General features: G+C 48.4%; 1 protein-coding gene across 3 annotated transcripts in view; it reads left to right on the top strand.

The window, feature by feature from the left end:
* Positions 1–7,650, top strand: part of map3k8 (mitogen-activated protein kinase kinase kinase 8) — a 46,116-nt gene extending 38,466 nt beyond the window's left edge. For all 3 annotated transcript variants that reach the window (XM_078537831.1, XM_078537827.1, XM_078537819.1), the window contains one exon: positions 3,323–7,650. In XM_078537831.1, coding sequence (XP_078393957.1) covers positions 3,323–3,450 — 128 coding nt within the window. In that variant the 3' untranslated portion in view covers positions 3,451–7,650. The remainder of the gene's footprint in view (positions 1–3,322) is intronic.
* The last annotated feature ends 6,492 nt before the right edge of the window (positions 7,651–14,142 follow it).

The raw sequence follows: 14,142 nt of genomic DNA on the forward strand, positions 1-14,142 counted from the left end.
AGGGAAAGCAAAAAAAAAATGTGGAATTTAAACATAGCAGATGGAAGCATCCAGCACATATCATTTGCATAGATAGGAGATTAGGAAAACAATCTCACCCACTGTTACAGTGACAAAGTTAATCTCATCATGATCCTTGAGGGCAGAACTGAAAAGCAATGTTACCCAACCTGTCCTGCACCAGCTGCCTGCACAGCACTGAGCTCTCCAAATCATGGTGAACGTCAACAGCTCGGCAAGTTTGTGGGTTTTGAGCTGATAAACATTGACCTGAGATGCTGGGGCCAGGGGAAGCACAGAGTAAGCAGATTAATCTTGATGGGGAGACCGCAGTCAACACGGATCTGCTAGGCCCCCACCCCTCATAGAAAGCAGTCCTAATTTCAGTCAGGCGGAGGCGAGGGGAGTAGGTGCCTACTCCCATTTTATACTGGAGCTGCTTTGTTAGGGGGTGAAGGGGGGCGTTCTTGGGGATTTCCCAAGCTTACCTCAGAAATGGTGCTCATTACACCCACTAAGCACCATATAAATTCATGCCAGCTGAGCTCCTCGGGCAATGGAATTGACAGGGCGCCACTTTAAATTTCCATACAGCTGTTGGGACGGGCACCTCTCTTGTTGCAGCACAGGAGCAGGCAGCCTGCAGCTCCTGTGAAAATAACAGTCCTAATCGTTTCCTGAATACCGATGGGAATCCTGCTGCACCATGCTTCCCCCTGCAGGTCCTGGGCCACTTAGTTCAGCTCACATTTTCTCACAGTGGCCAGAAGGAATACCTGATGTTAATGGGTGTTCGTACCTCCTCCATTTCTTAGCCACAACTGCCACAAGAGGCAGATTTGATAAGGGAGCTTAAGGTGCAGGAACCCTTAGGAGGAAGTGACCACACTATGATAGAATTTACCCTGCAATTTGAGAGGAAAAAGCTGGAATCAGATGTAACGGTATTACAGTTGAATAAAGGCAACTACAGAGGCATGAGGGAGGAGCTGGCCAGAATTGACTGGGAGATGAACCTAGCAGGAAAGACAGTGGAACAGCAATGGCAGGAGTTTCTGGGAGTAATTTGGGAGACACAGCAAAAATTCATCCCTAGGAAGAAGAAGCATACTAAAGGGAGGACGAGGCAACCATGGCTGACAAGGGAAGTCACGGACAGCATAAAAAGCTAAAGAGAAAGCATACAATGCGGCGAAGAGCAGTGGGAAACCAGGGGATTGGGAAGCCTACAAAGACCAACAGAGGACAACTAAAAAAAGAAATAAGGAGGGAGAAGATTAAATATGAGGGTAAACTAGCCAGTAATATAAAAGAAGATTGCAAGAGTTTTTTTTAGATATATAAAGGGTAAGAGAGAGGCAAAAGTGGACATTGGGCTGCTGGAAAATGATGCTGGAGAAGTAGTAGTGGGGAACAAAGAAATGGCGGAGGAACTGAATAGGTCCTTTGTGTCAGTCTTCACAGTGGAAGACACGAGTGACATCCCCAAAGTTCAAGAGAGTCGGGGGGCAGAGGTGAGTATGGTGGCCATTACCAAGGAGAAGGTGCTAGGAAAACTGAAAGGTCTGAAGGTGCATAAATCACCTGGGCCAGATGGATTACACCCCAGAGTTCTGAAGGAGATAGCTGAAGAGATAGTGGAGGCATTAGTGGTGATCTTTCAGGAATCACTGGAGTCAGGGAGGGTCCCAGAGGACTGGAAAATCGCTAATGTAACCCCCCTGTTTAAGAAGGGAGTGAGGCAAAGGACAGGAAATTACAGGCCGATTAGCCTGACCTCGGTCGTTGATAAGATTTTAGAGTCCATTATTAAGGATGAGATTTCAGAATACTTGGAAGTGCATGGTAAAATCGGGCAAAGTCAGCATGGTTTCATCAAGAGGAGGTCATGCCTGACAAATCTGTTAGAATTCTTTGAGGAGGTAACGAGTAGGTTAGACAAAGGAGAGCCAATGGATGTTATCTACTTGGACTTCCAGAAGGCCTTTGACAAGGTGCCACACAGGAGGCTGCTCAGTAAGATAAGAGCCCATGGTGTTAGAGGCAAGGTACTAGCATGGATAGAAGATTGGCTGTCTGGCAGGAGGCAGAGAGTGGGGATAAGGGGGTCCTTCTCAGGATGGCGGCCGGTGACTAGTGGAGTTCCGCAGGGGTCAGTGTTGGGACCACAGCTTTTCACTTTATACATTAATGATCTAGATGAAGGAACTGAGGGCATCCTGGCTAAGTTTGCAGATGATACAAAGATAGGTGGAGGGTCAGGTAGTATTGAGGAGGCGGGGAGGCTGCAGAAGGATTTGGACAGGTTAGGAGAATGGGCAAAGAAGTGGCAGATGAAATACAACGTGGGGAAGTGTGAGGTCATGCACTTTGGTAGGAAGAATAGAGGCATAGACTATTTTCTAAATGAGGAGAGAATTCAGAAATCTGGAGTGCAAAGGGACTTGGGAGTCCTAGTCCAGGATTCTCTTAAGGTTAACTTGCAGGTTGAGTCGGTAGTTAGGAAGGCAAATGCAATGTTGGCATTTATTTTGAGAGGACTAGAATATAAAAGCAGGGATGTGCTGCTGAGGCTTTATAAGGCTCTGGTCAGACCACATTTAGAATATTGTGAGCAATTTTGGGCCCCGTATCTCAGGAAGGATGTGCTGGCCCTGGAGAGGGTCCAGAGGAGGTTCATGAGAATGATCCCAGGAATGAAAGTCTTAACATATGAGGAACGTTTGAGGACTCTGGGTCTATACTCGATGGAGTTTAGAAGGATGATGGGGGATCTGATTGAAACTTACAGAATACTGAAAGGCCTGGATAGAGTGGACATGGGGATGATGTTTCCATTAGTAGGAGAGACTAGGACCCGAGGGCACAGCCTCAGAGTAAAGGGAAGACCTTTTAGAACAGAGATGAGAAGAAACTTCTTTAGCCAGAGAGTGGTGAATCTGTGGAATTCATTGCCACAAAAGGCTGTGGAGGCCAGGTCATTGAGTGTATTTAAGACCGAGATAGATAGGTTCTTGATTGGTAAGGGGATCAAAGGTTACGGGGAGAAGGTGGGAGAATGGGGTTGAGAAACGTATCAGCCATGATTGAATGGTGGAGCAGACTCGATGGGCCGAATGGCCTAATTTCTGCTCCTATGTCTTAAGGTCTTATTACTGAATGGAGAGATTGTGCAAACTATCGAACTGAAGTGTTGAAAATTGAGACAGAAATGATGAAGCAATATATTTATTGTTTCCTTTCCTATAAAGCAGCTTTTGTTTTTAGGAAGTTTTGAGTGTGGGAGGCTTGATTTCCCTAACTTACTTTATTTTAATTCCAGATACTTCTGTGAGCAGCACTGAAGAATCAACCGTAGGAAAAAGGAATCGTTCTCTCTATATTGACCTGGGTGCCTTGGCTGGATACTTCAACATAATCAGGGGTCCTCCTGGATCAGAATACGGCTGATTGTGAAACCAGCAGACTAAGGGATACCCAAAGTGTTGTAAAGAACAAATGGCATCAGCTGTCTGCTGTTGTGCTATAGAATCAGAGGAGTTGGCCTGAGAGTGGGGCAGGGACCACTGAATGTTTCACCAATATGATTATAGCATGAAGAAAAAATAGTGGTTTTTTTATTTAAAAAATTTTTTTACTACTAATGTATTTTGTTGGTTAACATCCCCATTGCTGTATGTTTTCTTAGTTTGAAAGGTGCAGTGATGGAAGAGTGCGTTGTAAGGAAAGTGAATGATGCTCGAATATCTACCACAACAAAAGCACTATCCTTTCCTTTCTCCTGTTTCGCGTAATGGTTTGGTTGATGGATTAATGCTCCCTCTCCCTCTTTTTGCTTTCAGTGATCATCGCTGATTAATGTATTTCTCTAATGGAAAAATTACTCAAAATGATGAGAGTTAGACTTGTCGAAATACATGTGTTCCTATGGAAACAAGAGCATGTATGTAATAAATGCCATGCAGGTGACTAAATTGCACACAAAGTGTGCTGCGGGTTTACAGTAACCCTGTAGCTCTGTAAACATTATGAGCTGATAGTTCTGTACACCCTATGGGATGGGTTAGCCTCTGCTTTGTTCTGTAAAGGGCTAGTTAAGCAATAATGGAAACATAACATGCATTAGCACTATGTTATATGTCATAGTCATGCTACTTCATCTGCTCAAAGGTAAAAAAAAAGAGGTTCTCCTTATTACTGAGGTAGCATATTTATGTATCATAACTTCTACCATGTTATTATCCTATTTTAATAAAGTTTTTACTAATTAGCACTTTTTGTTTACTGTTAGAAAGGCTGTGAGAAAATTTGCAGCTGGACCAAACCAATGTTAATTATTGTGCTGGTACCTGCAGTGTTCGAATCAGGGTGTCTGCACAGGCAGTTACGGTGGTGTACTGGTTATGTTACTGGACTGGTTATCTAGTAGCCTGGATTAATAATTCAGTGAACATGTGATACTTTGAGAATTTAAATTCACCGAATGTGAAGGTTGGCAGCAGTAAAAGTGACCATGAAGTTGTCGGGTTGCCATTAAAAACCCACTGGTTCACCAGCGTCCTTTAGAGAAAGAAACCTGCCGCCCTTACCAAGTCTGGTGCAACTACTCCAGTGCCCCACCAAAGCGATTGCCTCTGAACTGCCCACTGAAGTGACAAAACAAGGCACTCAGCTGTGTCAGACTGCCTGAAAAGACCTGCCACCATCTTCTTGGGGAAACCTGAGATGGGCAATAAATGCTGGTCTCACTGGCAACATTGTGAATTGAGAGTGAATTGAAGAAATGTCTCGCTGAAAAGACATGACCTTTCTGAACATTTGAACACAGGCCCGAATCTTCCACGGAGTGGCAATCACCGTCAGATTGCCACTCCATTCCTACTTTCCTGCGCCACTCTGGAGCTCCGTATTTCTGGCCGGGACCTCCAATCCTGCCTTCTTCAGAAATGCAGAGTGTACCTTCAATTCAACTTCCTCTTAGCGCTGGATTGTCGGGGGAAAACAAGCCACACCCTGTTTTTACGCCACTAGCTGCCGTATTCTGGTAAGTGTTCATTAACACACTGAAAAGCTGGGACATTTAAACAACTTTTCAGTGTGTTAGTGTATGAGCGAATGGGTGAGTGAATGGGTAGGAAAGGGGGTTGGGCGGGTGTGGTAAGTGGGTAAGGGGGCAGGGTAGCATCTGAGCAGGGTGGTGAGGTGAGGTCAGGTTGGATCGGGAGAACTGGGGTGGTGGTGGCTAGTCAGGTCAGGTCGGGGGAATCGGGGGAGTTGCTTGTCAGGAGAGAGTCAGGTGCAGAGGTCCAGTTGCAGGGGTCAGTGGGGAATCGGGTAGTGGGTCGGGTTGGGGGGTTCAGCGGACAAGTTGGCTGGTAGTGGATGGTCAGGTCGGGTCAAGCAGGGTGTCAGGGTGTGGGTGTCAGGGGGTTGTCAAGCGTTCAAGGGGAGAGTTGGGGGTATCAGGGTGAGTGATTGGGGGGTCAGTTGTATGGTTACCCAAGAATTATACTAGGATTTTTCTGTCTAACGTTTCTTGGATAACTACCCGGTTAAGGAATTCGGAACCATCCAAAGAGTCGGAGACTTTTTCGGCGGGTCCCAGGGAGCAGGGGAATTGCCCATCGGAAGTTCAAACTTCCCAGGCTATTCCCACAGAGTCAGTGTGTTAGGATGTCCGAGGGGTCCCATAGCACAACTTGGGAGGTATGACCGCTCTCCAACTATCCAGAGACTGGAAAATCTGGGCCATATATTCTTTTCACATAAAACTAGTTAGCCTAGCCTGTCCAGGTTTACTGTGTCTTACTGAAACCATTAGTTTGAATCTTGCAGGCACCAACAGTATATATTTTGCTTCAGGTTAGGTGTGGGTTTTCTCACTCTCTATCCTTGTAATGCTGTTGTAATTCTAATAAAATATCTCTAAGATTGCTGAGTAGACTTTCGTTTGACATTGAAAGGTTTTTAATTCCTGCTGTGAAACCAAGATTTTTATAATTTCAAGTCAGAGTGTGTTTGATTTATATTCATGTCAATTATTGATGGTGCAATAGCCAGTCACAATCCGGTTCAGAAAGGAGTTCTGAAGATCTTCTGATGGGGTGCACAGCATGTTTGAGTGCTCCATTATGGCATGTTGTGGATTTGTAGGCCATGGATTCACCTAGATGTCGAACCGTCCAATATCAGTAATATATGAAGGGAGACATATTTGCATGGTCTAAAGAAGGAGGGCAAGTCAGAGGGAGAGTCACTCCAGATTGCTTTTTGCATCAAAGATGGCAACACCAGAAGCCTGATATCAAGTTACCTGTGAGAGGACTCAAAAACATTATATTTTAAAGAAAGTTAGCCATGAAAGTGCTTAAACCTCATCCACATTCAATCAACATGTCAACCAGTGTGAAATGTAGTCATCAACATGGATCAAATCTGGTTTCCCGGTGGCTCAGTGGGTGGTGTGGTATTGATTCTATGGAATGCCCCAGACCAAGAAAGAGGAAAAACATTAGCCAGAGTGGCACTGCTGATCACAGTAATGAAATTCATGGTTTGTGCCCACCCTTATGAGTTAGATTTTGACCTAAGCCGGAGGATGGGCAGGAATTGAGACAAGCTACAGACACCTCTCGAATATGCACAGGCTGTGTTGGTGTTGGAGTGGGAGTGTATTCCTCAGGACTATGAAGTCTGGGGAGGAGTGCCTGCCCCATTTATCTCCATAGAAAAGTACTTTTTTTAGAAGAAAATACTCTCTTTGGGGGTGTTCACAAAAAGAAAAATCTCATTGGTAACAGATATGACACATGGGCCTTTCAGTTGTGGTTAGGACCCTAATTAACATATTAACACCTGTCTTAGATGACATCTGAGATGCTGAAAAATATGCCACACGAATTTAGCAGTGGGCCCCATGCTTGTGCAAAGGGGCCCCTTGGCCACTGAAAATGATTTTTAATTTTACAAAAAACTGTTTGTGTGGAGCCAGAAATGCTTCCCCTGACTCCACAAGTGTCACACTAGTCAATTCATACTCTCAGGATTTAACCTGAGGTTGGTGGCTTGAAACTGAAGTCTTGGTCCAGGCAAGCTGTCTGTGGTGATGTGACCAGCACTGACAGCTCACGCTATGTAAGTGTTTGAGACCCGACGACCAACTTCCATTGATCCTCTTGGTCTGGGTGCACAGTTGGCATGAAAAATGACCCAGACCAAAATCCACCCCTATATGCCTAAGCAGCCGCTTACTGCTGTTGAACCTGAACCACTGGTATATCAAATACCTCCCAGAATATAACGTCTGCTCCTAAGTTCCTCTGTCATTGTATTATATTGTGGTGAACAACAGTGGAACAAGTTTGCAATATGTGATATATTTCATTTAGTGATTGGAAGTGAACTTGAACAAATGCTTACTGAGAGTTCTTTCCCATTTGTAAACATTATGAAAACATTGTGGAAACAATTTAAGATTGATTGTTCCTAGATCTTACTGGCACTTGATGTACTTTTTTCTTCCTGATTGTTCTCTTTTCCAACTCTTCTGAAGGTTTTGACTGCCTACAAGTATATGGTTTCAAGGGCATCAGATTCTTTTTGCAACTTTGTAAAGAAAATAATGGTTGAATAAACAATAATTTAAATCAACTCTTGTTTATTTTGATACAATTGCCTGAATATTTTTTTCTCGAGTGATAAGTGAGCCAATAGTCCTGTAGAGTGACAACTGACAATTCACAACATGTATATAGAAATAAAAACAAAAAACTACTGCGGATGCTGGAAATCCAAAACAAAAACAGAATTACCTGGAAAAACTCAGCAGGTCTGGCAGCATCGGCGGAGAAGAAAAGAGTTGACGTTTTGAGTCCTCATGACCCTTCAGCAGAACTGAGTAAAGTTAGGAGAGGGGTGAAATATAAGCTGGTTTAAGGTGGGGGGAGTGGGGGGGGAGAGAGAAGTTGGCGGGGGGGGGGGGGGGTGGTTGTAGGGACAAGTAAGCAGTGATAGGAGCAGATAATCAAAAGATGTCACAGACAAAGGAATAAAGACAAAGTGTAAAAGGTGGTGATATTATCTAAGAGAATGTGCTAATTAAGAATGGATGGCAGGACACTCAAGGTACAGCTCTAGTGGGGGTGGGGTGGAAAGACTGACAGGGCATTACAGTTATAGATTTAAAAATAATGGAAATAGGTGGGAAAAGAAAAATTTATATAAATTATTGGAAAAAACAAAAGGGAGGGCGAATAAACAGAAAAGGGGTGGGGATGGGGGAGAGAGTTCAAGATCTAAAGTTGTTGAATTCAATATTTAGTCTGGAAGGCTGTAAAGTGCCTACTCCTCAACCCCCACCTATGGCACCTCCCCATGCCCACGCAAAAGATGCAACACCTGCCCCTTCACTTCCTCTCTCCTCACCGTCCAAGGGCCCAAACACTCCTTTCAAGTAAAGCAGCATTTCACTTGCATTTCCCCTAACTTAGTCTACTGCATTCGTTGCTCCCAATGCCACCTCCAACTCTGACTCGTTCTCAGAAGCAACACTGCCCCCCACCCAGCCTTGGTATTCCAGCTCCCTAGAGATAAATGCCAACAACCCCTTAGCCTTTGATAGCTTTTTGTACTTGATTACTAAATGACCTGTGCACTTGGAACCCTGAATTGCTTTACGCTTCTGCATTCCCTAACCACTTGCCAGAGCACAAATATTCTGCTCTGCCTTTGAGGTCCAAAGTGGACGACCTTTCACATCCCCACGTTTAACTCTGTCTGTATGGTATTGTCCAGTCTATGTCCTTTGTAGCTTCCAAATATATATGGGTCAAATGTACAGTGTGGAACAGTTTCATCCATCCATGTGTGTAAAGGATTAACACCAGAAGCATACGTGATGCGAATGTAATGATGATGTCAGATCACATGACAGAAATAAGAGTGATCTGGAAGAAGAAGCTCCAACCTCGTGTAGAGGTCCAAATGTGTAAATACTTGGGCCAGAATTTTCACGGCATGCACGTCGACGTGTAAAATGACGCGCGGTGACTTTGGGCGAGTGTCCCGACATCGCCGCGCGCCATCGCGATATTTCGGTGGGCGGGCGCCTGATGATCTCTGCTGCGCACCCGCCATTAATTAACGGGCCACGTAAGGCCCTTGAGGCGGTAATTGATGCTGATTTTTTGGGGCCTGTGTGATCTTCAGGTCGTGGCTAGGGCGCAATGGGCAGGTGAGTAGGCCACATTTTTATAAACCCCATCCTGTGTGAGCAGGAATACTTCAAAAATCTTCACAGCTGCTTGGACAGGTGTGACAGGCTTCAGGTCAGGACTCTGGAGTAAACATCATTTTTGGGGCCTGCAGGCTTCAGGAAGCCTTCCCACTGGAGGCACCTCCTCTGAGGAGGAAGGGAGGGCCAGAAGGGGAAGGAGGCCAGGAGTCCACATTCAGCCTCTAGGGGAGCCACCTTTGGCAGGAGAGGTGCAGAGCCAAGAGGTTGTCCAAGATGGAAGGGGCCACAGAAGACGCCACTATCCTGCTGCCGGGGTTTACTGGCGGCGAAGCAGCTACCTCAATAAGTCTGAGGTACAATGCCGAAGGAGGCTCCATCTCCCTCTGGAGACAGTGACCTCCAGTGTCAGATGATTGGGCCTGAGATCAGTTCCAACTGTAGGGTTGGGCACCCCATGTCAGTGGCATTTAAGGTCATGGCTACCCTAAATTTCTATGCCTCCTGCACTTTCCAGGGGTCGGTGGGTGATCTTTGCAGAGTCTCCCAATCAGCTGTCCACACTTGTGTCAAGCAGGTTACAGATGCTCTGTTCAGGCACGCATTGACTTTCATCCACTATCGCTGGGACGAGGCCAACCAGACACAGCGAGCCAGAGGCTTCGCGGCCATTGCTGGGTTCCCCCATGTCCAGGGTGCTATAGACTGTACACATGTGGCCATCAAGGCGCCAGCAGGTGAGCCGGGTGCCTACGTCAACAGGAAGGGCTTCCACTCCATGAACGTGCAGATAGTGTGTGATCACTGGATGCTGATTCTACAAGTCTGTGCCAGGTACCCAGGCAGCTCCCACGACGCCTACATCCTCAGACACTCCCAGGTGCTGGGGCTCTTCAGTGCTCCAGCTCGGCTGGATGAGTGGCTGCTGGGTGACAAGGGCTATCCACTCAGAAGGTAGCTCATGACGCCTCTCTGCCATCCAAGAACAGAAGCTGAGCAGCGGTATAATTGGAGCCACACCTCTACAAGGGCTGTGGTAGAGAGAGAACCATCGGTCTTCTCATGATGCGCTTCCGATGCCTGGACCCCTCAGGGGGCACACTCCAGTACCCCCCAGATCGTGTGTCGCTGATAGTGGTTGCAAGCTGCGCTCTCCACACTCTGGCGCTGGAAAGAGGCGAAGCAGTGGAGAAAGAAGGTGTAGATGCAGTTGCTCCGGCTGCACACGATGAGCGGAGCTGTGAGTCCGAGGATGAGCACACACAGGAGAACGCTGAGGGAGTAGACGCTGACCCGGGCACATTCCAGGGAGGCAGGGACACCCGGGAGGCTTTAATCCAACGAACCTTCAGCTAGCACACCACAGATGGACCTCCAACACAAGCCAGGGCTGCAGGCTCCATACTCGATACCTGAGAGCAATATCTGCCTGGTTAGGAACATTAACCATGTGCCTTGTCAATAAAGCTCAATGACAAACAAGTCACTCATAACATCACGGGTTCCCGTCCACCTGCAGGAAGTAAGGAATCACCCTGAGCCATGCTCACATGTAAACATTTAATGAATTAACAAAATGAAGCAGAAAATAAAATGAATGCAAAGGTGTTACACATCACACCAACTTGTCATCAACTAATAGCAGGGCAACATAAAACCACCAGTGAGAAGCCTGTGGTGTGCCTAAGATGCCTTAAGTTTACGTTTCCGGGTGCTACGTCTAGGTGCTCCCTCCTTGCTGGCACTGGCATCTGAGACACTGCTCACTCTGCTGTCCTGTTGGCCTCGATGACCTTGGCGGGTGTCCTCTGGCACGTGGAGCCTTTGATGGCCCCGCCTGGGAGGGAGCGGCCAGTGCCACAGCTGGCATCTCCCCAGTCGCTGCAGCCTCATCGGATCCCATGGTCACTGGCAGAGGGGCGGAGGAGCTGCCGCCCTCATCCGGAGCACCCTGAGTGGTGCCCGCAGAGAAGACAGGCAGCTGCTGCGCTGATGTGAGATTGCTTCAAACCTCCCTACTCAACGCAGATGGATGGGCACCAGCCCGGGATACTTGGTGCCCCATCCATCTCCCACACTGGCACTGACCAGCTGAAGTTAATGCCGCTGTGAGGGCTTGCAGGTCAGTGCGCAACTCCAGGGGGCCTTGATTGTTCTCCTGGAGGAGCCTCTCCACAAGAATCGCCACTCTCTCCATGGAGGAAGCATGGCGCTCAGCCATGAGGGTTATTGCATCAGTGATGCTCTGTGTGGACTCCTCCAGCATGGGCATCATGCCAAGCATTGCCTCCTGTATCTTCGCCAGATCCTCCAGCAGACCCTGCTGCAATTCCAGCATTTTCTGCCTCACAGATGCCTCCAGAGGTACATCATCAGCCACCAACCAAGCATGTGCCTGGTCCCCTACAGTCCTCTGACTGCCGGCGCCATGGGCACTCTCTGTCTCCGCCTGCACCTCGGGCGAGTGTGAAGTGCCCTCACCGCGGTGCCTCGGGACACTAGCCAACGATCTAATGCCCACCAAGGTGCTAGTACCTGCGCTGGTGCCTGCCTGGCAGAGATGGTGTGACACTGGTGATTCCATTTGTTCAGGTACCTCAGGTGTGAGAGGTGACCCGTCTGCCTCCTCCTCCCGGCCCTGCGCCGGTGATGCTGAAAGGAAGAACAAGCACATTTGATTAGTTGAAGTGGAAACAATGTCAATGTGCATCCCTGTCCCCCAGATCAGTATGCGCTCATCCTTCCATAATCAATGGCCGACCCATGTTGGAGGCTTCAATCACTGAACATTCAACAGTGGGATGGCTGCTGGGACACACATGGTGACCTCAATTCACGGCAATCCTACCTCCCCCTGGCACCCCAGCCTCACCACCACTGGTGGACCTGGGCGCATGGCACCTCTCCAGATCCATTGCCTCCTGCTCTTATCTGGTGATTATGGCCAACTGGGCCTGGCCTCCGCCAGTCCGCATCCACTCGGCTGAATTGTGTGCGGTCTCCTGAAAAGGAGAGAGGAGCATAGATTAGTCCAGCCTGTACCTGGATTCCCATTGCATCCCTGCCACTCTAACCAGAGTGGGACATTGCAGGGCTCCAGTGAATCATCACCCCGCAGCTGCCGCACACTCACACCAAGAAGCCAGGGCTGACCCCCCCCTTTGCCCACATGCTGCCTCCATCACATTTGCCCCCACACGGTCTAACCTTGTAAAACAAGGAGGCACAAGCACGTGGAACGCCAAGGGCAGCAGATGGATGGGTGTCCCGCCACCTGGAAGCTCCCCTCCCAGCCTGTCAGCAGCCTGACTCTGACATGTTTCCCAGTTCCAGCACTGTGCCTAGATGCAGATCCTTAGGTTGCCCCCGAAACTATACTCTGGGTGTCAGTGTCACACATGCTGTGGGTGCAGGACCCATCTCAGCACAACCCTCTCAGGGTGAACTAGGCATGGGCAATATCTGCTGGCCCACCCAGCAAGGGAAACATGCCATGAATGATTCAATGCACTCAGGGCTGTTGGGGGCTGGGGGGAAAGCCCACCTACTGGTTTAAGTGACCTCTGCCAACATGGTACTCACCCTTCCCAAGTGCAGGAGGTTGTTGAAGTGCTTGTGGCACTGGGCCAAGGTGTGTCGCACCACATCATGCGAGCTAACTATGTCCGCCACCTCCTCCCAGGCACATTTGGTCATGTGGTGGGGGCTCCTGCTCCTGTCCCTAGGAACAAGGACCTCCCGCCGCACTGCCACCTCCTCCAGGAGGGCAGCGAGGCACTTGTCAGAAAAGCGAGGGCCACAGTGACCTACCCTCCTGCCTGGCCTGCACACCAGCAGCGCTCTGGGGAGCCCTTCCACTGGCCATGATGAACAGCCTTTGCAAGGCGGCCTGTGCACTATTTGAAAAGGCTGCCGGGGCACCTGTGGACCCAGTGGTCATTGCACTCCCGCTGCCACCTGTCCACTCCCGCCGTCCTCGGGAGCTGTGTTTCACGCTCGACGGGCCTTAATTGGCCAGCCCACATAAAATGGCGGCGCGGAGCTGATCGTGGGCGGCAATCGGCTCTGCGCCCACCCACACCCACTCCCGAAGGAAAGAAAATCCTCCCTTTGCTGTAAATAAAAAGTTTTTTTTAAAACAAAAATTTTATTCATTCATGGGATGCGGGCTTTGCTGGCTGGGCCAGCATTTATTGCCCATCCCTAATTGCTCTTGAGAAGGTGATGGTGAGCTGCCTTCTTGAACCACTGCAGTCCATGTGGTGTAGATACACCCACAGTGCTGTTAGGAAGGGAGTTCCAGGATTTTGACCCAGCGACAGTGAAGGAACAGCGATATATTTCCAAGTCAGGACGGTGAGTGACTTGGAGGGGAACTTCCAGGTGGTGGTGTTCTCATCTATCTGCTGCCCTTGTCCTTCTGGATGGTAGCAGTTGTGGGTTTGGAATGTGCTGTCTAAGGAGCCTTGGTGCATTCCTGCAGTGCATCTTGTAGATGGTACACACTGCTGCTACTGTGCGTCAGTGGTAGAGGGAGTGAATGTTTTTGGATGTGGTGCTAATCAAGCGGGCTGCTTTTGCTCGATGGTGTCAAGATTCTTGAGTGTTGTGGGAGCTGCATTCATCCAGGCAAGTGGAGAGTATTCCATCACACTTCTGACTTGTGCCTTGTAGATGGTGGACAGGCTTTGGGGAGTCAGGAGGAGAGTTACTCGTCGCACGATTCCTAGCCTCTGACCTGCTCTTCTAGCCACAGCATTGATATGGCTCCCAGGATGTTGATAGTGGGGAATTCAGTGATGGTAATGCCATTGAACATCAAGGGGCGATGGCTGGATTTTCTCTTGTTGGAGATGGCCATTGCCTGACACTTGTGTGGTGCGAATGTTACTTGCCACTTGTCAGCCCAA

Source organism: Cetorhinus maximus, chromosome 3 (genome assembly GCF_964194155.1).
Source record: "Cetorhinus maximus chromosome 3, sCetMax3.hap1.1, whole genome shotgun sequence".
In the NCBI taxonomy this organism is placed as follows: domain Eukaryota; kingdom Metazoa; phylum Chordata; class Chondrichthyes; order Lamniformes; family Cetorhinidae; genus Cetorhinus; species Cetorhinus maximus.